The 27,746-nt window shown below is 40.3% G+C and overlaps 1 protein-coding gene across 1 annotated transcript in view; it reads right to left on the bottom strand.

The window, feature by feature from the left end:
- The window catches only part of GALNT5 (polypeptide N-acetylgalactosaminyltransferase 5), a 41,922-nt gene extending 21,751 nt beyond the window's left edge, over positions 1-20,171 (bottom strand). The window contains exons 1-3 of the mRNA XM_032857849.1: positions 18,411-20,171; positions 4,890-5,056; positions 3,141-3,260 (exon numbers count right to left, since the gene is read on the bottom strand). Coding sequence (XP_032713740.1) covers positions 3,141-3,260; positions 4,890-5,056; positions 18,411-19,861 — 1,738 coding nt within the window. The 5' untranslated portion in view covers positions 19,862-20,171. The remainder of the gene's footprint in view (positions 1-3,140; positions 3,261-4,889; positions 5,057-18,410) is intronic.
- Positions 20,172-27,746: the final 7,575 nt, after the last annotated feature.

Here is a 27,746-nt window from a genome sequence, read left to right as displayed (position 1 = left end):
GAGATCATTGCCAGCATGCTCTGTGCTCCAGGCAGACACAGAGAAGGTTTTTATAAGCAGTACATTTTTGGTTCTGCGCTTGTCAGCTTTCTCTACATGGATGTCTCATTTTCATCTCAAATTTACATGGACAAAATCAGAACTCAACTGCAATCCCAAATCTGTTCCTTTGGTTATGGCCCTACAGCCCACCAAGTTGCTCAGATGCCAATTCTAGGGTTTTGTTTTTTTGGGGGGGGGCGGGGGTTGGGGGACTCCTTTCATTATTACTCTCTTCATATCTTATCTGATGACAAGTCCTGTGGTCTCCATGTCCACAATATAGTCTTACTCTGACCCTTTCCTTCCACTGTCCTTGTACCTCCCTTGTGCTTGGACAACTATAATAGCCTCCTTTTTTCCTCTTTAAGACTTTTAAATTTATTTGAGAGAAAGAGAGAGAATGAGTGATGGGAGTGCAGAAGGAGAGAGAATCTTCAAGAAGACTCTCCTCTGAGTGCAGAGCCAGCTGTGGGGCTCAATCCCACCACCCATGAGATCACAACCTGAGTCGAGGCTAGAAGTGGACACTCAACTGACTTGAGTCATCCAGGCGCTGCTATGATAACCTCTTAATTGGTCTCCCTCCTTCCTCTCTTCTCTCCCTAATACCCATTGTCTACAGGTGTTCAAAGTGAGCTTTAAATTAAGCCAAACAATTTTATCCTCCTCTTTAATGTACTTCATTGGTTTCATATGATACCAAGAATAATGCCTGCACTCCTTGAATGACTCAAAGCTTTACAAAAGGCCACCTTTGCCTTGCCCCACAGATGAATCTCCTGTCACTCTCTCCAGGCCTAGCACCCATCAGCCATAATAAGCTTTCCTTAACTTTAATACACAGAATATATTTGTCCACCAGGACTTTGCACTTCTTTTTCCACTTGCCTGGGAAGGTTCTTCAAACAGATCTTAGCCCCAAACTTGCCCACTTGGACTATGTCCTCACTATCTTATTTTTGTATCATTTGCGTGTAATTATTCCCAAAAGAAATCAAACATGGATTTTTACTTAATATTCCAAATGCAGTCTATCATTAAGAATCTTAGTTATCACCGCAATGTCAATTTTGGTGTGATGTATTTGTAGTTTATTTTAGATTTCCATTACAGGCCAAAGAAATTTGTTAGCAAACCAATGGGATAAGAAAAGTTCAAAACTTGGGGTCTAGTTTTAAGGAAGTATAACTAGATGAGCAGATAATTTATCATTAGAACATGCTTTTAAATGCAGGGCACCTGGGTGGTTCAGTCAGTAGCATCTGCCTTTTTGCTCAGGTCATGATCCCACGGTCCTGGGATGGAGCCTGCTCAGTGAGGAGCTCCTTCTCCATCTGCCTCTCCCCCAGCTCATGCTCTTTCTCTCTCTCAAATAAATAAAATCTTAAAAAAAAAAAAAAAAAAAGAACATGCTTAAATTCAAGCTGGTGAGATTAATAATGCCATAGCTTAGAGCAAGAGTGGCTAGATGTCTAGAGGTAGGAAAATGTAGCAGATAAGAGTGCAGATTTGGAGCTAAGTTTTCTGGGTTCCAATCCTGCTGTAGCACTTACTAGCTGGGAGAACTTGGGCAAGTCATAACCTCTCTGTGCTTCCATATCTTCATCTGTAAAATGAGGAAAATTATTTTACCTAGCTCCTAGAGTTAATGTGAGGATGAAATCAATTACTGTAGAAAGTATTTAGAATGGAACCTGGTATATAAGTTCAGCTATTATTACAGGGAATGGGTCTTTCCATAGAAGGCTGTGAAAATAAATCAATATGTTTGATGTTTTTTTTAGAGTACTCATGGGCAGAAGAGATTTGGCTCCTCCCATTCACTTACCAACACCCACACACTAAAAAGAAGTGAAGAGAAGAAGATTATATTGCTCTTTGGGAAGACAGCACTATTAGAAGAGCAGACATGCACATAAGTCAAGGAAGAGAAAAGTAAACAATTCTAAGTCCACAAATACCAATGAGATGAGGTCAAAAAAGCATAGGCTTGAAGGGGCTCCAAGTGGTCCAATTTGGGACAATCTGAGTACAATAAGTAAATAAATAGATAAATGAAGGAAGGAAAGAGGGAAGAATAGACAGAAGAAAGGAAGTTAATAATACACACATAGAATATTTTAAAGCATAAATTCCTGCTGATGGGAGCATAAGAGGGTAAGAGGAAAGAGAGAGAGAGAGAGAGAGAGAGAGAGAGGAAGGGAGGAATAAAAAGAGGGAGGGAAGGACAGAGAAATGGACAGCCCTCGGTGTAATAATTGATTCAAGTAATTATCATCAATGGGTGCAAAACCATTGAGTAAAATGTAAGAAAAAAAGTATTCATATGGATCAAAGTATCACATTACAAATACTTCCTACCCCAAAAGAAAAATCTGGCTGTTAATATTTTAACCAAATGTTCAAAATTACTATCATCCACAGTGGGACAAGCTGACATCATGTGTCAATGATTTGAAGCCATTAAGCAATACGTAATTCCTACCACCTACATAATAGAATATTACGAACTATTCACGCCAAAAACATTTATCCTGAGTGTAACATCAGGAAACAATGAGAGAATTTCAGAATGTGGTCTCATGTACAAAACAAATGGCCTGGACTCTTTAAAAACACGTTAACAGGAAGTGGTGTGTTGTCTACGCTAGACTGAGGAGCTGGGGAGACTAAACAACTAAATGTGGTGCATGAAACTTAATAAGATCTCAAATTTCAAAAAGAGAGAAGTAGCTATACAAAACATTTTAGGAGCAATGAGGAGGTCTGAAAGAGTGTAAACCGGATGATCTTTAGATAGGGAAGTGTGCTTATCTAAGAGAATGTCTGTATTTTGCAGAGATGCCTACTAAGGTACACAGAGCTGTAGTGTCATGACGTCTGTGAATTCAAAAGTTGAAGACAAAGCTGTGTATATATAAACACGGGTTTGTGTATGTGTGTGATGAAGCACATGGTGCAGAAAGTTAAAATTAGTGGCATGATGATGGCCATGTGGGTGTTCACTGAAGTATTATTTCAAATTTGCTATCTATTTGAAAGCAAATAAACTAAAACAAAAATATAAGTAAAACAAAACGGAATTGGCACCTTCTTACCTGTTGCATTCTGTGCTCCCGCCAGCCTGGCTCTTATTAAGCCATGTCTCTCTCTGAGACGAAGAATCCGAACTTTTGGAAACTGAGACATGTATTTATCCAAATGACCTTTTAGGTAGACTATATCACAGTAAGAACAGACAGGGACACATGTTAAGCAACAAGATTGGGATAATACGAGCACTGGCTTCTCAACATCAAATTCCAGAAACCATGTTTACTGTAGCAGTAAACTTTACTCCTCGGGGCATGATTTTATTTTCTGATGCCATTTTCCTGGGTGAATTTTGTTCTGTATTCAATACTCCAAGCTATCTGTTTCTCAAATTCCAAATCCTTCTTTTCAGTGTTGCCAAGTGACGCATAGGAGGGCTCACCTTTTCTAAATATTTGTCAGGACAGGGACAAATTTGCCCCGAGATAAACGAAACTCAGGTTTCTGTACAAAATTCCTGGCTTACAAAGACCCCTTCCAAGACCCAGACCAGAGGCTAAACATTGTATGCAAACTGGAAAATTTGTGAGAGAAAGATATTATAATTGCAATTGGTTAAGGGCACGGTCACTTCCCTACTATGACACCATCTGAGCCATACCTCTTTTGTCTTTTGGGTGGCCAAGGAGGAATCCATCTAAAGGAATGTTGTTGGGGTTTTATGGGATATATTTACATGACTTGCAGTCACTTCTATGTGTAATTAAGCTACTGACAGATATCCCAGGTAGGAAAGGTTTCCAGAAGTACTTCTGCTGCTCACTTTCCTACTGACTTTGCGGGATTTTTTTTTTTTTTTTTCTTCCCCTTAAAGAGGACCCTGAAAACCATGTAAGCTCTAGATCTCTCCAAATGGTTCTTCAGGTCCCTGGATCTGTCATTCATAAAAAGACTATTATTTGCTTGGTGAATGGATACTATTTCTGTTTATGCTTTCAAGGCCCCTTCTCAAGATTTTCAACCAGTTTTTTGTTTGTTTGTTTGTTTGTTTGTTGTTTGTTTTTAAGGCATTTTAGTGCTAATGGACCTCAGGGTGATTATGGTAGGAATTTTGAGACTGATGAAACTGGCTCATGCCATTTTGGTCATGAACAGAACTGAGTTGTTCTATTGGGGCTGTCCTCTCTTTGCTATTTTCTAAAATTTTCTAAAGTGCATTGCATTTTGGGAATTTGTAATGTGGTGGCTATGGGACCTCAGGTGGAAATGGACCATTTACATACACAAATTATGTGAGGACACCAAGAGGAGATTCTTCACTTCTTCCAGACCGTTTCTGCCTTTGCACTCTGTTGAAGCATCATCTCTTTGGTTCTTTTGGCAATTTGTCTTCTCAACACTTAACACATAACTTGCTTTGCTATTGAGGAAGAAACCATCAGCCTTCCATTTCTTTGTTTTCCATAGAGTCTAATTCTGACTTGTTATTACCAGTGGGAAAGGCATCCTATTAATTGTGAGGGTGCTAGCTTATTAGATTTCATAAAACCGTTGAGTATCTTCTGGTCTCTGGGATTTCAAAGTGCTCCAAGGAGCTATAGTTAGAAAATCATTTCTACATGGCAGAGAAGGCACTGCGGAAGGGAAGTCTGAGACAGCTAACTGAAGATAGAATTCACTTTCTATATCCCATAGATGCTTGGCTTTATGCCTCCAAAGCACCACATGAAACAATGATTTGATATTTTTGCCATCCACCCAAACTGCTATTGCCTCATATCAAACTTCCAATTTTTCAGGAGTGGTTTTCCTACCTTTGGTGCTGAAGTCATCCACCAGCAGAATCTCCTTGATGAGATGTGGAGGAGAGCGATTAAGGACACTGTGAACAGACCTCAGGAGGGTGGACCACACTTCATCCACAAAGCACATGATGACACTGGTGGTCGGGAGGTTATTGTGAACGAGCTGCTCTGCACACCTGGGTCAGGACACAAGCAGGACTCATTTTAAAACTAATGAGATGGTTTTACAAGTCACAGAGAGCAATTGTATATAGATATACATACACTCACACGCTCTGTTTATCTGTTTGTTTGTCTATCTGTTTGTCTGTTTATTTATTCATACATCCAACATCTACTATATATATCAGTGATGATTTTATCATGTGTTTTCCTTGGGGAGGGTTATAAACAAAATAGACAGCAGAGTAAGAATAGCCAGTAACAATAGTTGCTGTGAAAGGACTAGCAATGCAAGACAAGACGTGAGAAGTCCCCGTAGCGGCAACTCGCTGTTGTGGACAGGAAGGACATAGGCTTCGCAGGTGGTTAGACACTATTTTGAATCTCACCCCAATATTTCCCAGGTCTTTATCCATTGATACCATACTTAATCACTCTGTATCTCTGCTTCTACATCTTTAAAATTAGGTAAAGTTTCTTATTCAACAGAGCTTTACAGTCTAGTGAGAACACACATGAAATGTCTAGCACAGTTCCTGGCATAGAAATTCACCAAATGGTAGCTAGTGCTATCCTACTTAGACCATATACCACAAGAGAACTCTCTGATTTATTTAATGTTACCAAGTAGTTTCTGATTGCCCTTCCAAAGGGCCTCCTGCCAAGTGCCAAAGGAAATATTTTTTCTCCCACCTTGCATGTGAGTGTATTTATGGATGTATATGGAGATATATAATTAAACTCTTCATCATCTTCTCTATCTATTTAGGGGTTACTTGCTGAGACTCTCTGTGCTACAGAGTAACCACAGTTGAAATAAGTCCTGGGATAGAGAGGAGGATAAGGCTACAAGTGGGAGTTGGTATTCAGGTGGGTTGTAATTGGTCTTGTTTTTTTTTTTGTTTTTTTGTTTTTTCCCACACCCTGCAATGTGTACTGCCTCACTGCTGGCATTCTTCCATCCCCTGCCTGTTACTCTTCATAGGAGGGTGCCGAGTGGAACCTCACGAAGAGTATTTGCCATCCTCTAACACAACTACTGTTATGATGTCATAATTAAATTATAATGACCATAAATAAATATTATAGGCATGCTGTGTTATTTCAATTTAAGCCAACAACATCTCTTCCCTTTTTTATGGTTGAATAATTAAAATCATGGCAAGGCAATTCATGATTATACTGTTAGTAAATGGCAGAGTTGGGACTCAAACTCTGTCCAGCCTGGCTCCAGAAATAGCCATTCAGGAAGCCTTAAGTTCTCAAGAATAAAAGAAGCCGGTAGCAGATGTAGCATTTTGTGGGAGCAGGCACTTCTGCCAGACGACATAGCTACACTTTGCCTAGTCCCTAAAAAAGAAATAGATAAGAGCAAAAACCATAGTAAAACCATATTTCCATGCACTCACCATTTATCAATAGTACTTAATAAAGTATTATCATGTAGATAATTATAACAACTGTCTGAGATCCATATTTTTACCCTCTTCTCTAAATAGAGCAAACTGAAGCTGGAGAAGTTAGATGGCTTATCCAATATGATTCACCTAAAGGATATATATGGAAATGTGAACAAATTGTTGTCATTCCACTGCACTATCCTGATTTTTCTGTACTAAGAGCATGGGTTTTGGAATCAGGTAAGTATGTGGTCAAATACCAGATCCCCTAATTACTGGCTTAGATAAATTGTGTAACTCCTTTGAACCTGAATTTGCCTGAGATTAAGAACATCCAAGCAGAGAAGAAGAATGGATTTATTGTGAGATTAAGTGCAAATATTTTGTAAAACTCACCTACTATTTATCTGACACACAGCAGATACTTAAGAAAAGATAGGCAAATCCAGCTTTGGTCTACTTTCAATGGTTCCTTAAAGTGGATGGTTATGATACTAACCTACAAAGCCTTATGAAAACATACATAGCCGATCACTAGCCCCAGAAATTCTATCCAGCAGTTCTGAATAGTCCCTGAGAATCCGTGTCTTAAAAAACAAACAAACAATGTAAGTAAAGTTCTACAAACAATTAGACGACCCACAAGTTGTGATAGGCCAGTTTGGGAATCTGAGCTCTAAGACAAAGTGGACTTAATTTTACTTAACATTGGTAGATAATCTTTAAAAAAAATATATTTGAGGGCTGATAGGAGCATGTCCCAAATATTCAAGTGATATAAAATCAAAATGATACATTTTTACCAGATACCCTGATCTAGTAATCAGGTACCCAGTGTTAACATCAACTAGTAGGCAACTCAAACTGATCAGATTCTACATTAGAGATCAACAAATTGGCATTTCTAAATAATGAGAGATATCCCTAAGGACTGTATTAGTTTCCTGTGGCTGCTGTAACAAATTAAAAAAAAAATCTGCTTATCAGTTTCTTTCTCAATTTATCTCTTTCTTCTCACATTTTACTATGAAAGAAAAGAAATACCAGTTCACACCCTCAACATCTGACTTGGAATTCTCTTCAGTTAACTATCTAAGTTCATGGCTTACAATTTCTGCTTCCACACAGCTATTGGACACAATTGAGACAAAGTTTCTGCCACTATCTTGTGAGGGTCATTGTCACTCCTGTTCCCAGTATTGTAGTCTACATTTACTTCTGAACCCTCACAAGATGCACTTAGAATGATTATATTTTTTACCAACATTCTGTTCAAGTCGGTATGTGTATTCTTAAAGAGGACAGAAGCTTTCTTTTCTGCACATCTCACTTCCTTCCAAGCTCTCACCTGTAGCATCTTTAATATGTATGTTTCTACCAACAATTTCTTCAAGGCAATCCAGGGTTGGCCTGTTGTGCTTCTCAAAAATTTCCCTGCTTTTATCTATTATTCAATTCTTCCGATATTACTTGAATAATCCTTCCATATTTTTAGGTGTTTGTGACAGCAGCAACCCATTCTTTGAAACCAAATTATATTAGTTTCCTCTGGCTGCTGTAACCAAGTTCATAGCTTAAAAAAAACAGAAACATATTCTTTCATGGTTCTGGAGGCCATAGCATTAATTTATTGATTTTATTTCTTATTTTCTGCATCCAGAATTTCCTGCTTACTACAGTGCTTCTAGCATAGTTACACATAATTAATATTTGACAAAATGTGTATTAAATGGGTGGAAAAAACGGAAATGGAATGGAGCTTAAATCAAAAGATTAATGGTGGAAGAAGAGACATTTTTCTTTGAGATAGGAAGAAAAAAGGTGGTAATGTATACAGATGAGTTTATGCACAGAGGAGTTGAAAGAATTTGTAGCTCATGTTGGAGGAAAGGTTGTTTGTTAATGTGATAGGGTAGGGCTTTGAGAAGAATAGAGAGTATTTCGAACTGACACTATGAATAATGGGAGGGAGTACTGGCCAATTACTTATGAAAGGATTTCTGAGGGGCACTGAGTGCTTTCCTGAATTAGGAGATCTGAAAATTTTAGTCAAAATGCTGGTGTGATTTACTCCACCAGGGTCTGTCAGCCTGAGTTTAGGAGGAGATAAAAGAAGATTGGTAAATTAATCCAAGTCTAGGGGTCATCAGAGCAAATGAAATAGAAAGAAAAATGGTAGAGGATTTTGAGGATACTGGTATAATATGGGTAAAATTTCCATCGTGAACTATATGTTGGGAGAGAATAAGTAAAGAAAGCTAAGAGGAGTTTAATAGCCTGAGGAAGATATCAGTGACTCCCTATGACTTCCTCATCTCTAATTTTATAATGCAAATGGATGGAAAATGCACATTTTACACTTAAATACTCCTTACACCATTCAGTGCTAAGAAAAATAAACCAGTTCTAAAAAGAAAGGGTCAGCTGCACAAATTCTGCCTGAGCCATCTGAACCAACATGCCTCTCTGTGAAGTCCTGAGAATTGCTTTACTGTTAAAATTTGGTTGATATTAGAAAATCTAGTTATAAACGAGAATACATCGGGGAGTTAACCTTGTAGGCTAATGCCGATGAATCTTCTCATATAATAATAAATCAGTAGGTTTTTGGTTTCTTTTAGAAGGAAGTTCCAAGAAGTGTTGTCATATTAGCCAGTTTGAAATTAGAGACTGGAAGAGCTCTCAGAGATTTGAGATTTGGGGAGAGGCACCTCCACAAACCAACTATCTGAGCATCCATTCTCCCCATCCCATCATGGTGCCTCAGTTTTAAAATTAGAAATCCAAATGGGTGGGGTCATGAAGGATTCCACTAGATGCCAGAATCCCAGGAAATAAGCAGGAAATCTGCCAATTATTGGCAGACATGTATTTCAGATGCATTTAAAGAACCCACTGAAGATGACTCTGTGGGAGATTATATTGTACAGGTCACACTGGTGCCTGGAAAAAGAGGTAGCATCAAAGGATGGGGAAAAGGGGCACAGAAGGAGCTGAGAGAGACTGGAAACACAAAGTTACAGAGTGTGCCTTAGCTTTGGGTGGCTGGAAGTTGGGCCACGCTAATATTTATATGTAACTGGTTTCCTGCACAACTCAGCAGGGCAAACAAGATTCCAGGTGTCTAGTAGCTAGCTAGCTTTGTTTAAAGGCGCAGTGCATCGGACCAGAAGGGCTTTCCACATTAACGCCTGCACCCTTTTTATGTACTGACAGTCATCTAGGTTACTACAGGTGGTGAAAAGAATTTCAAATGATCCTCCACTGACCAACTAAAAGCAAATTTCCTTTCTTCCTATTTGCCTATTGGAAACCCTGCTTTCTGCTGTAGTGAGGGGAGGAGTTGCAGCTCAGGTGAAGTCTCATTTAAACGCAAGCTATTCCTGGGTTTGTAATCTTTTTTGAGGTTAAGAAGTCATATTTTTATTCTAGATGTTCATCCATTTCACAAATCAGGTGTTAGAGCCCACAGACTTCGTGCTATTTCTAAAAACTAAGCTGATCTGTTCGTTTGGGGGAAACCTGGACTTACATCATGGCGGCCAATCCAGGTACCGACCTAATGGAGGCTCTGACGTGAGGTCAAGCTGACTAGCACGTGGCTGATACTACTTTGGTGGAACAGCTTTCTGGACTTTCTCTATACTTGAGAAAGATGAGACAGGACTGAGTTTTGACTCCTTTCTCTCACTTACTGGCTGCGTGACCACAAGTAAGCCGTGTAACTGTGCACACCCTCAGTTTCTTTACTTTTAGGGTGAAGATTACAATGCTTTCCTCACAGAGTGTGAAGATTTGATGTGATAATGGATATAAAAATACTGTGTAGGGTCCATAGCAAAAACCCATGTGAGGACTTGAGAGTATTCACAATGCAAACACATACATTTTGACTGGGTACACTGACCTTTTCTCAGGCAAACCTTTAGTTCAGATCTGTCAAGGGCTCATCAGTTATCAAGAGACTCAGGGAGTGATATGTTTTGCCTTTTTGGCTTGTGAGTGCTGAATGCTCAGCCACTAACCTGATTTGAATGTAGTCTGTCCCATAAGGAAGGTTTCAAATCATAAGATTGGGGAAATGATAACATTCTCTCATTTTTATGAATTTTTCATTTTATTCCGAAACCATCAAAATGTACTATGTGGGTCAAGTCTCAGTCTTCTAAGGTTTGAACAGAAGGTCGTGGAGAATATTTCTCAAGTCCGATTTGCAATTCAACTAGTGCCTGGAGGTAAGCCTTCAGGGGCCTTCACTCTCTGAGCTCTGCTATCTTTGGGAGGGGGAATAGGGCATCCCACTGAGGAGCTTCCTCCAGAATTATATTCTTTTCTAGGAGATGTTTGATATATTGGGGCTTCTTGACTTCTCCCTGATAACAGGGTATAGTTATATAAAAAGTTTACTTTTGTGTTTTGTTCTTTCTAGAGTAGACAACCCTGACATTCAGTCAAAATTGCCTGACTGCTAATTTAGAAGATTTCAGTCACACTCACCACCTCTACCCCAAAGGCCTCAGCCAGCTGAGGCTGTGGTTTCTGAGGTCGACTTATATCCATCAAAGCTACTGGACTCTGGATCAACATTCCTCAGTTTAACAATGGGCTATTTTGAGCAGGCAGTTGTTGGAGTGAAATCAGCATGAAAGGGAAAAGAACAGGGGTGATGTCATGTGGCAGAAATAATTCTGGGTGACGGTCAGGGCACCTTGGGGGTAGCTATGACCTTGAGCAAGTCATTTCCCTTCTCAGACTTCTCTCTAACCTAAGGGACTGGATTAGATCAACTTTAATGCTTCATCCAGTAGTAACATTCTGAGATTGTCTCTGCAACTTGAGCCTTGTTCACCTGTAAGTGCTTCCCTCTGTGTCACAAGACCCTTGAGAAAAGGTAAATCAAATGGTTTTATTTTCCACATTTTCTCACTGGTCCTTAGAAGAACCTTAACAAGGATATGAGGGGATCTGTGTTCTGTTACTTTCCATGGTCTCATTTCCACAACACTCCCTAACCTCATGTCGGATTTCCTTCAGTTTCTTAATGGATTTTTTTTTCTTTTTGCCCTTTTCCCCCACTTCTCTGACTCCCTACCCTTTCAGGTCTCTGTCCTCTCTCAGGCCAGGTACAGGGTCTCTCTTCCTTACTCTGGGAATACCCTGTGCTTCCACAAAACGTTCTGCTGTCCTTGCCTTGGAGGCAGGGACCTTGCTTAGATAGTAGATCACCTAGTGGGAGCTTAGAGCCATTTGCTGTGGTTGACAGCAGTTTTAGACTCCCCTTTGCTTAGTGCTGTATAAAAAATACTTTCCTACCAATTTCCTCTCTTAGGAGGTAGCTGATGTACAACACTAATTCCTTTCACACAACTCTGACTCATGTGTAAGGAAGAGGAAGAGAGATGTTTTAATTTGTCAAAGTTGTATGATTATAAGGAAGCAAAGTAAAAGGAAGGAGGAGATGTATCCTTATGGAAAGAGGACTGGGATTAGATGTTAGGAAGTTTTAGCAATTTGGCTATTGGCTTGCAGGGACAGCAGATACATCATCCGTTCTTTTCAAGCCTCGGCCTCATTTTCTCACCTGTAAAACATCTGCATGATAATATGTCTTTCATAGTGTTGCTGTGAGGGTCGGTTGGGATAAAAGTGTGCATACACATACACTTATAAAATCTACACATACATGTGCACACACAAACACAGCATTGCCTAGAACATAAGTAAGCCCTTTTTCAAGTGAGGCCCCGCAAGCGAGAATCCCCTTATTCAGACAGCCTCGGCCAACACAGGAGAGGTGAGGGTGAGGGTCATTTTGAGGCAGGAGGAGCTGGTTCGGGGAGAGAGCCAGCCCCGGGTGGTGGAATCTTTATGGAGTGAGGAAGAATCAGAAGGCTGAAGTTTGGGTTCCAGTGATGTCGCTTGTGAGCGGTTGAACCCTTGGCCAGAATACCTTTCCTTGAGTTTTTTTTTCTACCCCCTCATGTCTTCAGGGGATGTAACGCTTACCAGTCTGGCACGACTATTGTAAGGCTCAAGTGGGAAGGTGTGCGTGAAGGATGAACGGTCCCAGCTCCCTGGTACAGGGAGCCCCACTCCTGATAGGCGGCGAGCAGACAGCACATGGAAGGAAGGGGACTGCCACCAGTGAATTATCGGCCGCTGTTTAAAAGCTCAGCTGCCTCTTCAAGGTCCAGTTTCTCCATAGGCAGGGCTGGGATGGTGACTGTCCCTGCCTTGAGGGACGGTTTTAAGGATCAGATGACAGGAGGCAAGTCAGAAGGCCCTTGCAAATACTGTTTCTCCGTACGGCTCCTTCTCACACATGCCCATATAACAACATTTTAGAAGCGGAGCCAGTTTTGGAGATAATTTAGTTTGGAATAATGTAGACTTTTTTTAAACATAGAAGGGACTCTAAAAAGCTCCTTTCATTTTGAAAGCAAACAACAAAAGAGAGCTTCTAAACACTGTTATTTTCCCCCAATTTTCTGACCCTTGAGCAAACAGGGTTTCATTCTTGGGAGGCTCTGCGGGGAATGGGTCACCCAGAACAGCCCAACAGGTAGTTATTTTCTGAGACAAAGGGTACCCAGGGCAACACTGCAGCCAGAGTCTGATAAAATGAGGCCGGTGGTTAAATTAGGCACATGGATTAGATGAGTAAAAGAGAAGTGTAAAAGGTTCGAATTCCTACATTTATTCCCTCCTCTCTCCCAGAGACATTTCTGGGTCTTTGGCAGTATTCAGGGGAAAAAGTCACTGATCTGCTTTAACATTTCTCAGTTTTACATAATCAGGCACTATTTCACTGTTTTCTTCTGAGTTAGTAGCAGAAATGTGTTTTGTGTCCTCTGATCATCTTTCTCCTTCTTGCTCTCAAGTGATGGGGAGAGTGTGATAAATGAACGTATTGAAAGGCCCTGTGTCATCTTTCAGCTACGTTTAACCTTTGTTATGCTGTGGTGTAGCCTGTACCGTTTAAACAAATTTTGCTGTTTATTTCCTGCTCTCTGACATGACTTTTCAGTGAAATAGCACGCTGTGCTCTAACACACAAACACACAGATGTGCACCAATGTACATGTATACACACACAAACAATTCAGAAGCACCCGAAATAACCCTTTTAAATCATCTTGTCAGATGTTTCTTTTCTGCTTCTGTTTAGTTTCCCGGGGAGCTCCTGCAATCGGTTTTAGATAATATTCCCTTTTCACTGTTAGTCACAAAAGCAGTCTCCTTTCATCAATTAAAATATCCACACTGTGTAAAAATAAAGAATATGAACTTCATTTAACTTTTGAGTTTCTGTTTTCTCCTAGCCAGATAAACTTTCAGGAGCCTGAACTTCAGAAACACATGTGGTCGGTTTATGTTTTCTCTCCTGACTGCTCCTCCTCCCCTAGTAATTTATTAGTTACGGTTTTTGACCTCAGTAGGATTGAGAGGGGAGGAAGGAGTGGAAATTAATGTTCTAGAAAGGTTTTTTCTTTCCCCTCAGTAATTTAGACTAGTCTGTGGCAAACGCGTGGCCCTATCCTTTCCTTTTCCTATGCGCCCAAAGATAAAGTCTCTGTAGCTGTGTGGTAAGGAATCCAGTCATTGGTTGACAGTCCCGGCTCTGGGCTAAGAGAGTAAAGATCAGTTTTAATTGCTTTATAAAGGAGCTTGCCGGACTTCTGTAGAAAAGCAAAGCATTAAATTAAGCAACCGAGTAACCTCATGACGACGCAGCAGTGGTAGGACAGCATGCTATCATTCTTATTGTACTTTAAAAACTAAATGCTGGCAGCAAAAAAATTTTTGAGTCATTTTTCTCTAAAACAGATTCCGGAAGTGCACTCTTAAAATAAGTTCACTTTTGGAGTGTCATCTTAACTAGATCGTGGCAGGCCAGAAGACAGACATCTTGCCATACAAAGGCCCTGCCTTTCCCATAGATAGGACCGTGTTTTAGCAAAATCTGCATGTATTGATTATTGCTGACTGAAACGAACTTCAGTAGTTGAGATCAAGAACTGTAAGGATTAGCTCTTTATAAAGAAAAAAAAAATATGGAACTTTAAAAGGACTATATCAAAAATTTTTATTTGAAGCATATTTTATAGGAAAAGTTCTAGGCAAAAATGAAACTGTATTTTACTTATGGACAGCAAGCATTGTTATAAACAAAATAAGGAGATTTTTTTCCTCCCCTGAAAGTCAAAACATTAAAAGAAAAAACCAAACAATGAAATTATGGACTGAAGAACAGTATCAATCGATGAATAGATCATAGTGTTAGAACAGGATGTATTTACCTTAAGCCAGATACTAATAACATACTCTATATATCCAAAATGAAAAATTAGGAAGCCATTATTAGTTTATTAAAAGAATTATTGCATGCCATATTTGAATGATTACCTTTCATTTATTGTTTTAAAATAGTATCAATTTTCAAAAAGCATTTCTGAGAAATATATCTTTTAAAACCATACTGTTCAGGGCCAAGGGGGCAGAAAATGAAGGAAAAGACAGGGTTTCCTAGAGAAGCTTATACATTCACTGAGGAGGCAAACAGATTCTTAAGTCTCTGGTGAAGGAAGAGCACATGATAGGGAGTATTTCAGTGACTGTGGGCACATTAAAGGTTGTTGGAATTTAGAGGTCACAGTCAAATCATGGTCTAAGAGGAGATAAGCTGCAGTTGGGTTTTGAGTAACGTCAGACCAGTGTGCATGAGAGGAAAGGGTAAGGATTCCGCAAGGTGAGGCTGGTCGGGCCAGTAAGAAGGCACCAGTTGAGAGGAACATCAGTGGATGGTACTGACCATGATTGCAGGAAAACGTAATGAGATACTTTCCTAACGCAGAGACCCCACAGTAGAGAGAAGGTCATATGCAGAAAGCTCCAGCTATCATGCAAGGGACAGAGGTTAGGGTGACGCTGAAAAGGAGATCGAGAATAATGTTCATGACCGACAGGGGTCCTTGTGCTTTTGGAAGAGGTCATGACTGCATCTCAACAGCTTAGAAATGGTTCTCTGGGACTCAGGAGAAAAGGAGGGAAGAGGAGCTTTGGAAAAGAGAGTTTGATTTTGAAAAGAGAGCCGGTGAAATTGTCCTGGACATCCTGCTTGTCTCCTCTCCTTCTCAGGGCCAACCTCATCCTGGAGCATCAGTTAAATCATCCTTAAGAAGTTATTAACTTCACTGGTACTGGTTAATATCTTTACTCAGGGGAATTGAATTTAAAGGAACATACTAGCCAGTCTAGTAAAAGGTTTTCATCCTTTATTTGGCTCAGTGTGTATTCAATAGGCAGTTAGTTATGCCAGTTACTGTGTTAATCGTTCCATAGTGGTGCATTTTGGGAAATGTAAAGAGCAGTGAGGAAGATATTCCCCAGAACTCTTAAAATTTAAGGGCTTCAGTAGGTTGCTACTGTGGGTAATTTCAAGGCAAGCCCTCCTGTTCTCCTGTGTCCTTATAGATCTCTCTCTCTCTCTCTCTGTCTCTCCCTCTCACATGTTTTCTTATTATATTCTATGACAGTTTTCCCCTTATGCTGACTTCTAAAATGTATTATCTTCAAAAAATCTTAGTGTGTGCATTCTTGTAAGCCATTTCAGATACTTTCTGAGCAAGGCTGAAAATAAATAAAATCAAAATAAGAAGACTTCAAATCGTGCCAACCTGATGAATCAAATGTTTTTCATTTGTATTTTTTCCCAACCTTTATCCATATGAATCCATAATTGGCACATATTTATAGTCAGGGTGTTCGGGTAGAAGAGAGGAAAAATAATTTACCCTCTTTCAAGGAAGAGTGGCACACACGGGCTGTAAATACTTCAGCGGGCCCTCTGCCTAGGATCCCTGGTGGCTACGGAGTCACCTCCCTCCTGTTGGCGTGGAGCATCAGGGAAGCAGCTTGCGGAGAGCGCCTATGTTTAGCCAAGGTGGGTTGTGTGATAAGAGGGAGGGGGCCCGGCCACATGCTGGCTGACTCATGCTCTCAAGCACACGTGTCAGCGTCTCCTCAGCTGGGACAGCCTCCATCAGAAGACTGAGCCTGACTGTGACTTTTCTGCCACCTTCATCTTCCACACACCGATTTTCAGAACCTAGTAGGCACTGGGCACCGCTGAGCCTTCAATAGCTCAGAGGACTGATAGCGTCATGATTACTTGTTGCTGGCCCTCACACGATTGCCCTTTCTTTGGTTTGGAACTGCAGCCCGAGCTTCTGTGCAGTGCCTGACTCTTCCCCAGGTTCCAAAGCAGTCTGCCAGGCCACCGAAAGGACATCAAAATGGAGCTACTTGACCAACTGCTTCGTTCTCTGGCATTTTGTGTTCCAAACTGGCAAATTTACATATGCGTACATAAATATACGTGTGACATGTGATGTACAGCATTTCAGATCAGAGCTGGTCCCACATAATTTTTAGGATCCTTTTGGGGGGTAATCAGCCAGCGATAAAGAGCACAGCCTAATTCTGAGCATGGATTTTAATAATTTCTTTACATTTACTGCTCTATGACCACAGACAATATAACTTCCCATGGCCTCAGTTTTATCATCTTTATTTTGGACATATTTGTGTTGTTCTCCATGTTCTGAGTTTTAGGAGAAAGGGACATGAGTGGCACAGTTCTTAGCCTAGCAGGCTTTGGTGCTTGACTGAGCCACCTGCCAGTGGCCAAAAGAGTTGAAGAGAGATACATAGACATCATCGTGAAGAGGCTCCTTTTACTAATATGAGAGGCCCATCTATACCTGCCTTCCTCCTAGTAACTGGCCACTTAGATCATAAACAAGTTTTTCACTGAGGCCAAACAAGGCCATTGGCTTACCTACCCAGGTGATAATTCTGAATTATGACATTCCCTAATTCCAACTTGAAGGCAAGCATCGTTTGGCTCAGGAATTGACTATCAAGGCCTACATGGAACCGTATCGTCAATTAATGGATAGTGAACATATGACTACAAAGTGCCTTCACTTAGGAGGGGGCCAAAAAGAACCAGGAACCAAACTGCATTTGAATCAGATGAGGTATTTGTGATTTGATCCACATCCCGGTGATGTAGTTATAGGACTTTAATTCATTGAGGAGCTGGCTTATGAAGGCTCACTGGGCAGCTTTGGAGCTGTGCTGCCTTGGGAAAGTGATAACATTTCAGAGGGCCCTCATCTATGAATTTGAACCCATCATATCTACTGGCTCCTATCTGGGTGCTCTTATGCAGTTCATGTGATGTATATGCAGGCTCTTTGTAAATGGTGAAATTCTAAACATATAAGTGGTTGCTTATATGCTCTTATACATCCTGCAGGTGTTGCAAGCTATTGATTGATTGACTTTTCCCAACATTATTTTTCCTCTATAAATAAACTCGTATAATATCTACCATCCCATCTACAAAGGATATTAAATTTTAGGGAGTAAAGTCATTTCTTCAGTTGCTATTATGGTGATCATTAGTCATGATTAGGTGGAATTCTGCTGGTTAGAATATAATTCCAGGGAGGCCTAGAAGGCTCCTTTTTTGTGCTCATTTCCAAAATATATCCCTGACAAACTTGCTAATAATGTAAAGTTCTGAAATTGGGAATTCACGTCCTTGTCACTATTTTAATGGAATTACATTTTAAGTTCTACTATTCATATAGACCTTATTAAGAATTAAGTTCATCAATAGTTTTAATAGGTTTTCAGTAGAGGAAAGGAATGGGGCATGAGCTAATAGGGGTGAGAGCCAAAGTCTCAGAGAAGTTAAGTGTAGAGAGAGAACACAGTGGGTATGCTCTATCCGAATTTTTCTCTATGTGAATGGTAGACTATCTGGGCTCTGTCTCACAATTAACATTGCTTTCCTTCTCTAGGTGACCAAAAATATGCAAAATTACCTAGAAATAAATCTTCTCTACAAGGGCCACAATACTTCAGGTGGAAGAAAGAGAAGAGAAATGGATCTTACCCAACAGGTCTTGTGTCTTCAATGGCTCTGTCCACTGGGATCAAATCGCTGAGGTAGACATTGAAGTTTCCTTCTTTCCATCTTCTTTCTGCCTCCTTCTCCTTCCCACGGGGAACTACTACAGGTCGTCCAAATTGGCCTGGAGCTTTGGGGTCCCTTGGAGAAAGTGTCACATCAATTCTTAACACAGGGTGCATTCCATGTTCTTCAGGTAACAAGGCTTTTATGTGACTTTGATTGAGTTCTGGAGGTTGGGCCTTGGCAGTCAAGTTGATTCTTGCTGGCTCTAGCCCCTCAGCTAAGGCTTGATGAGACTGAGATACCACTGCTCTCTGTGGAGCAAGTGTGGGGAAAGATGTTTCACTTCTATTCCCAGAAATGTGTTTCCCTCGGCTTTCACCCAAAATAATAGGGAGTACAGTTTTGTTTTTAAGACTGGGGGCCTGTTTGGAGTCTGCCTGGAGCTCCTCCTCCTTGGTTATAATCACAACGTGGCTTTCAGAGAAACTGAATTTCTTCCCACCAGCCACTTTGGCTCCATCATCCTTTGGCAAGCCTCCCAATAGTACTTCGTTAATAGATTGCTTCTTTGAGCGATTTGAATTGGCAATAAACTTGGAAAAGGGAAGGCTCTTATTGGCTCCGTGTTTATTTGAATTTAGTTCTCTGCTCTGAGTCTCAGTTTTATTTAAGGCTATGGCTTCCCTAGATTTTGGCAACAGTGGGCCGGCAGGGTGTGTCCTCTCATTTGCTACTGCCTGTGATTGCTGCTTTGATCCGTCAGTATTAGGTCTGATGGTCACATTTGGATTTCTTTCGGCTGCTTGTTTGGATGTGTCACTGCCGAGACCATGACTCTTCCGGGCTTCCTGGTTTACACCGACAGGTCCCGCGTGTACAGAGATTTCGGCCAAATGAGTTTCTCTTGCAGCTATGAATGGGGTTTTCTGAGCCCCCTGAGTTCTCATTTGCTTGGCCAAGCGGTGAGAGTAGTCTTCAGGTCTGAGGTCCTGCCTCTCTGTGCTCTGCTTGGTAAAAGTCACTGGAAGGGTCTGTAGGTACTCAGGATGCCACAAAGGGGCAACCTTGTCCCTTCCGGGGGCGTTGTGCATTTTTCTCTCCTTCTGGGTTTGGTCCAAGTCATCCTCAACCTTGAGCATACTCTTCTCAGTTTTTCTAAAGTTCTCTTTACCCCATATGCCCCTCCCGTGTCCCCTCAGTGGGGGCTTCATCTCTTTTATGCTGCTGTAAAGGATCTTCATTTGGTCTGGCTGAACTCGGAATCCTACCCGCTCCCTCCTGACGATGTCTTCCTTGAGGACCCGAGTGTTGATCTCACTGAATGACAGGCGGAGAGCTGCCATGTCAAAGAGCAGCCAGATGACAGAAGCGACAAATATAAATGCCAGGACTCGCCCACTTCCTCGGAAAAACTTTCGAATCTTGTTCATGGTGCAGAGGCTTTGCTTGCTGCCTACCCTCCCTTGGAGCCTGCTTACCTTGAGCGGAGAGAGAGCTGAAGTAGCAGCAGCGGCAGCAGAGTTGCCAGAAATGCCCCCTCCCCTGAACACAGCAGGAAACAGCAGTCCAAGAGGGGAAAGCTCAGCTCCTACTGCTTGTCAGTCTCTGCCTGCGTGGCATTTCCCAGCGGAGCATCTGTGCCTGCTCAGCTGGCCCCTGGCTAAACCGTGCTCAACACTGTCCTTAGGTCACTCTGGGAGCAGTCAATTCCAGCCACCAGACAGTTCAACATATCACTTGTCTCCCTGAGCCCACGTCCACCGTCCTATGAGCCCAAGAAAAGGTGGGGGCCGGGCTGGGGCTGCCACTTCTCTCCTCCCAGCGCTCTGCTCCGTCTGCACGCTGTAACTCAACACCACTTCTCATAAGGAAAACATTTCAAGCCATTACCCAGAAAACTTCATTCAGCTCTCACCTTCCGTGTTATGTGAGAGTGTGTATGTTTTTTTGGCAATTAAAGGGAAAGAAAACTTGAAGGGCATGTGTTCCTGGTTTGTAACCCCACCTACCCCATGCCTGCTCATTAACCCTGTTGTGCCCAGGTCTCTAAATGATCTGGTCCAGCAAATAATCTCTGACCTTCCTGTTTTGGCTTTGAGAGGCAACAGCTTAAAGAAGGGGTCTAGCATGATCTCAATTCCAGTAGTGGATGTTTAATAATTCAATGGTTTTCCTTGAGTGAGAAGCAAAACATTTCTTTAGAAGTCAATGGTGTTTTAAAATGACTCTATTTTCATTATTAGATCGACGTGACATCAACTTAATTTGTCATACTGCTGTAAAAGCTTCTAAACGCTTACCCTCAGTTACCAGACTTATCTTGTCACAGAGCAGTAACAAATACCCTGCAGAGTGTCCTGTGGGTTGGACAGACTTGGGGAGGCACTGGGGGGCTGGCAGAGCAGTGGTCCCCATGCAGGCTTCATGTTAGACTCACTCTAAAGAGGTCCCCTGGCCCCTAATTTTGATTGATTGATGGGGGGTGGGGGCAGCGACAGCAGTTGGTCTGGTGTTGTGCTTTTTTTTTTTTTTTAATTCATTTATTTGACAGGAAGAGATTACAAGTAGGCAGAGAGGCAGGCAGAGAGAGAGAGAGAGGAGGAAGCAGGCTCCCCACTGAACAGAGAGCCCGATGTGGGGCTCGATCCCAGGACCCTGGGATCATGACCTCAGCCGAAGGCAGAGGCTTTAACCCACTGAGCCACCCAGGCAGCCCAAGTGTTGTGCTTTTAAGAAGCTTCCCTTTATAATGTACAGTCAAACATGAGAAATACTGATTTAGAATAAAATACCTCTTATTTTCTTTTAAAGATTTTATTTATTTATTTGACAGAAAGAGCACAGAAGCAAGAGGAGTGGTAGAGGGAGAGGGAGAAAGACACTCCCCACTGAGCAGGGAGCCCAACATTGGGCTCAATCCCAGGACACTAGGATCTTTACTGAACTGAAGGCAGCCGCTTAATGACAGAGTCACCCAGGCGCCCCACGTTTTTTGTTTGTTTTTAAGCACTGCTCATAATTTTTGTGAAATTCCCTCCCAGACAGAATAAAACTGAATCAAAATCTGCATTTTAACATCACCTGTTAAAAACATCACCTGTTAAAAACATTACCTGTTAAAAACATCACCTGTTAAAAACATGAAGTTTGAGAAGCACTTTCCAGGAGGCCTGTTCTCCTAGGAACTTTGAGGGATCTGTAGACGGCAATGCCACTGATTACTCTAGTATTGGGAGCCCATAGCATCTCTGTTTTCAGGTAAATTTAGCCCCCTACAGACTTGGGAAGGGAAGAAGGACAAAGTCTGAATTCTCTATACTTCTGCATTACCTTCTGTAGCATTTGGCCTTTAAATTTGTACCTTGCCCCAAAGGAGAAAAGCCTGAAATATGCAGCTGTGGTAACATGTGTCTTGAATCCGTGATTCTCCTTTTTATTCAGTCCCTGCTTACTCTGGTTTGGATTGTCCACATGGAGGACAGCATTGGTATCTCAGTCATTTCCTGCCTGCTGTGATTCATCCACCTTTCCAATATTTGTTATGTTTTATGGCTTAGGTCCTATGTTAGGTGTTGAGGGATATGGAGTAAAAAGGACATAGCTCTTGGGCACCGGGTTGGCTCAGTGGGTTAAGCCTCTGCCTTCGGCTCAGGTCATGATCTCAGGGTCCTGGAATCCAGCCCCGCATTGTACTCTCTGCTCAGCAGGGAACATGCTCCCCGCCCCCCGCCCGCCTCTCTGCCTACTTGTAATCTCTTTCTGTCAAATAAATAAATAAAATATTAAAAACAAAAAAGGACATAGCTCTTGTCTTGGAGATCTCACCCTCTATTGGTGGATACAGACAGGTAGGAGGGTTTACAGGGGACATAATAAGTAATACAAGAGAATAATCTACTGGATTCTATAGGGATCTAGCTAAGTTCTGGGCTGCATGAATAATTTTCGAAGAAACTAGACTTGAGGGGTGAATGAGAACATAATTGTTTCTGCTTGTATTGTGGTCCGAGAAAAGAAATATTATTTGGATGGTGAAAGGCAGCTAAATTAGTAAAATCATAGAAGGGAAGACAGAGTACAGTACATGAGGGAAAAGCACAAATGTCTGAGAACAAGCATGACTGGAAACACAGGCTTTGCCATGAATGGGCATGAGTTTGTGTGTGTGTGGGGGGGATGTGCCCAAATGTCCCAAACACTTTATTAATCTCTTTCCTTTGAATATCTCACTCAATCTCCAAAAAAAAACCAATAGAAGAGATGCAGTGAAAACTATCACTTTGTTATCAAAGAAACAAAGCTGCGAGAGGTGAAACAACTTGCAGTAGAAAAGGAGGATTTGGATCTGGAATAAATGACTGTGCGACGCTATAGTCCATGTACTTAAATGCCACATGGTACTGCTTCTCTCTAGCTGTCTAATCTTGTAAGTTAGTTAATTTTGTGTGTTTACTCTATGATTAAAAAAAAGAAAATAAATTATACCTTGCAGGTAAATGTAAAGATTAGAGAAAACAATTTTAAGTTCTTGTTATATTGAACGATGTAGTTACTGTCTCTAATATGGTTGCTGATATTTTGTGTGATAGGAGTATGGGGTGCATGGGGGAGACAATATACCATCTCTTCTCGAAAATCAAATAAGAAGACTGATGACTAACATGGTTTTGGCAACAGGGCTAGAAGGATATTTGAGTATTTTATTTTTGGCTTCCTGTTCCTAATTCCTTTATTTTGGATTCGATCAATGAACAGTTGTTCTTTGAGAACTCACTATATGACCAAAACATTGAAGTAGGTAACTTTGTTTCTGCATCCTAATGACTTTAAAATGCCACTGAATAGAACACCTTCGACATCAAGGGTAGCACAACTATTTAGGATCCAAGTTCCAAAATAAAGTGAGAAAATTATGGATATATGGTTTACATTACAATATTGCTTTAGATATGAAAACAGAATGCTTTAGAATATTTTACTATCCAAGATTTAAATCTTGTCCAACCACATCCCCACCTCAAATGGCAGCTGGAATTAGTCAAACTCCTGTTAGAAAAGTCAACATTTATTACATCCTTACTAATCTTGACAGCTTGAAAACACCGCTTGAAAAATATCCTAAGTCTTTTATATTTATTTGATCTAAGAACAATGATTTCTTTCTCTCTCTCTCTCTCTGGTCTGTCCATATAAATTAAAAAAATAAAGCACTTGCAACAGGAGGAAAAATTGTTAAGAAAATTAAAAGAGAGTCTTGGCTTATCTACCTTAGGCAAAATTACTTACTAACTCTGGCTTAGTTTTGAGTTTTAACTGATGTAGAATACAGAATAAGACATGAAGAGTACATAAGAGAGAAAAGAAATGTTGATCTAGTCCCTTGCAACAGAAGGAGTAGACTGGCAGATTTGGTCTAAAGTACTGACTTGACCATTAATAGACATGACCATGGATAGAATCACATAGGAAAGAGCTCCGCTAAAGGCCTCTTCCAGCCACTTCCTCATTTTTCCCCCTTGGCGAGTCTATAAGAATCTGTAGGAATGACAGAAGTTGGTTATAAGGTACAGTATAGTCCTAATGCGATGGATCTTTAGGAACCTGACAATAATTTCTGGTGGCCTCCAGGAACTATACATATCTCCTCTTTTTCCTCTCTTGTCTGGACACATGATGTTCATACCAATGACAGAGTGTAGATAAAAAGAAATAGAAAACAAAGAAATTAAGAAATTCTACACTTAATAGAAGTCAAAACCCATATTATCCAACAGAAGACCTTTCATATAGGTAAATGATGCTGTTTTTTTATGTTAGTTGTATTTATTTCCATGTTACCAACATAAACCTAAATAGAGGGGTGAGCTATTTAAGATATTTCTGGCTATCATCCTAAATCATAGCTTTAGCTGCTCAAATTTCTTAAGAATCTATACATACTTAGTTGGAGTGGCTATCAGTTTAAAAATATTGAGTAATGAAGTAATCTTTGGGAGGCTTTTGGAGGTGCTATTCTAATTTTCATTCTGACTTCAACTTGTAGTAAAAAAATAAAAAATAGTTTAAGCTTTTTCTCTATAAAATGGGTATATCAATGAAGGAGTGCTTTCCTTTACTTGGTTGCTGTCAAATACCATATTAATAAAAACCTCTTATTGCAAATTACTGAATGCCTGCCACTAGGTTCTCCTGGACTAGATCACAGACTGTTCAACAGGAAAGCTCTGTTTTTAGAGTAGGATCTGAACCTTTATACTACTTCCATGGCAAATATCTCTGAATCATCCTCATTGTTAATTGAAGATTAATAAACATGTTTTTATTTCTAGCCTCAAACTTCCCTAGTGGAAATACAGAATCTTAGAAGTACTGATTATAGTTCTCTGGATTTGCAATAGTGTTACTTTCTCAGGATATTTGAGTGTTGCTTGAGTATATATGTATATTCCAATTAATATCTGCTTTCTTTAATGATTTTTACCTAACTGCTTAGTCCTAAGTACAAAAGATATAAAAAAGCGAAAATGCATCTAGACATATATTTTATGGAGAATAATGATAATTTATAGATGTATCACTGAATTTGAATTTAGATTTAAATTTAGAGATTGTAGTTAAAGACAATATGGGATGAAGTTATTATTCATTTGAGAAATTCAAGTGGGAAAGCCAAATAAATATTATGCATCATTTTGGTTTCTTATTTTAATATGGTCATTTTTTTCCTTCAAAATTCTTTTTTTTTTTCAAAAAAAAGTGTATTTAGTAAGATAACACCATCCTGTGAACAAAATCTACAAAAAAGAGAGAAGATTGAAAATTATAATTTTGAGGCTGGAGTTATTGCAAAATCCATGGGTAGACTAAAAATACAAATCAGAATCTTATTCTATTTTAACCAGTTCTTCCAAAGAAGATGGTTGACTATAAATTCTGGCAGCCATCTAAGCATTGGTGTATATCTTCTTCTTTAGAAGTTTTGGAAGCTGGTTAGGAAATAGAGCACTACATTGAAAACTAATGATGTACTGTATAGTGACTAACATAACATAATTAAAAAAAAAATGGCCTCAGTGGCTAAGGCCCACAGAAGGAGAGCGGCTGTAATATTCTTTTAGACATTTGTTCTTGAAAAGGATTGCCTGGGGCACCTGTGTGGCTCAGTCAGTTAAGCATCTACCATCAGCTCAGGTCATGGTCCCAGGATGCTGGGATGGAGCCCAGCATTGGGCTCCCCACTCAGCAGGGAGCCTGCTTCTCCCTTTCCCTCTACTGCTCCCCCTTGTGCTCTCTCTCTCTTTCTATGCCAAATAAAATAAATAAATAAAATACATTAAAAAAAAAAAAAAGAAAAAACAGTGTGGGAATTCCTCAAAAAAAATTAATAGAATTACCTTATGACCCAGTAATTCCACTATTGGGTGTTTACCCAAATAAAACAAAAATACTAATTTGAAAAAATATATGCACCCCTATGTTTATTATAGCATTATTTGTAATAGCCAAAATATAGAAGCAACCCAAATGCCCATTGATAGATGAATGGATAAAGATAATGTCACACACACACACACACACACACACACACACACACAGGAATATAACTCAGCCATAAAAAGGGAAATCTTGCTATTTGCAATAACATGATGGATCTAGAAAGTGTAATGCTAAGTGAAATAAGTCAATCAGAGAAAGACAAATACTGTATGATCTCACTTATGTGGAATTTAGGAAACAAAATGAATGAACAAAGAAAAAAAGACAAAAAAAGACCTATTTTTTTTCTTTCAAAATTTTATTTAAATACAGATTAGTCCACATATAGTATTGTATTAGTTTCAGGGGCAGAATTTAGTGACTCATCAGTTTCATATAACACCCAGTGTTCATTACATTAAGTGCCTTCCTTAAAGGCCATAAATTACCTTATCCCCCGTCCCTCACCTTCCCTCCAGCAACTCTCAGTTTGTTCCCTATAGATAGCAGTCTCTTATGGTTTGCCTGCCTCTCTGTCTTTACCATATTTTATTTTTCAACAGATTCTTAAATACAGAGAAACTGGTGGTTGCCAGAGGGGAGGTGGGTGGAGGGATGGGTTAGATTTAAAGGGATTAAGAGTAGAGTTATCTTGATGAGCACTGAAAAATGTTTAGAATTGTTAAGTGATTATATTTATACCTGAAACTAATATAACACTGTATGTTATTTATACTTGAATAATGTATGTGTGTGTATATACACACATCTCTATAAAACTCTGTGTGTGTGGATGTGTGTGTGTGTAACAAATATTTATTGAGTACCTACCACGCAGTAGGCTTTGGGAAAATAAAGAAACTGAAGCTCATAGTTTAGTGTAGTTCTTGATTTTCTTGTACATCAAAAAAAGCTCATGGGGAGCAATTGTTAAAATATAGATTTCCATGTTCTATCCTCAGAGATTTTGAGGTCAGATGTAGGACTTAGGAATCTAGATTTTTTAACTAGATTATTGGATGATTCTGACACAGGTGAACCAAGAAACATACTTTGAAGCTCAGTGGTTCAATGGCAGAGGCAAATATATTAATATTAAAGGAAAAAAGTGAAACAAGCAACTGATTTATTGAGGGTGCTTGAGAAAGCTTCTGGTGGTGATGACTAATGAAGTATAGTTGGAAGAAAGGCAGGCAGGGACAAGGGACCCCACCATAAGAGGAAACCACACTTAAGAGGATTTTGCACCACTCTGGAAGAAACTTTGCACCCTTTCCCACTGGATAGTTAGGTGACAGGTGCATGGAGGGTTAATCAGATTAAAAAAGCCTGCCAACAAACCCATAAAACCCCCAAGATTTAGAAACTCTGGTGGCAACCCTCTCCCAGTCCCTTCCCTCTATGGGAGCTTTGTACTATCACTCAAAAAACTTCAGTTTGCTGCCCACCACTCTTCATCTGGTCTACCTCTTCATTCTTATGAAGTGGCGTGACCAAGAACTGTGGGCATTGAAGGAAAAGAAATCCCAAAACAATTGTATGTGAATTCACCTTATGGATAGGGAGGGATGCCAGACCCAGATTTAGGGCAAAATTTTGCCAGGGCCCCTTCCCAAGAGTGATGGTGAAGGCTTTAGAAGTATGGGTGGGTGAGAGGGGTGGGGGAACAGAACTCAATGCTTAGGAGTGATGAAGTTTTAGAATGTAAGTGAGGTTTGGTGGGGTGAAGTCCAGAGCCAATGACCAAGAAAGAATTCTTGAGACATCTTTGGTGCAAAATGGTGGCTTATTAAAGCACGGGGAAAGGACCCATGGGCAGAAAGAGCTGCTGCCCCGGGG

This window comes from Lontra canadensis, unplaced genomic scaffold (genome assembly GCF_010015895.1).
Source record: "Lontra canadensis isolate GAN:19392208 unplaced genomic scaffold, GSC_riverotter_1.0 scaffold13, whole genome shotgun sequence".
Classification (NCBI taxonomy): domain Eukaryota; kingdom Metazoa; phylum Chordata; class Mammalia; order Carnivora; family Mustelidae; genus Lontra; species Lontra canadensis.
This window is presented reverse-complemented; position numbering and strand designations above follow the sequence as displayed.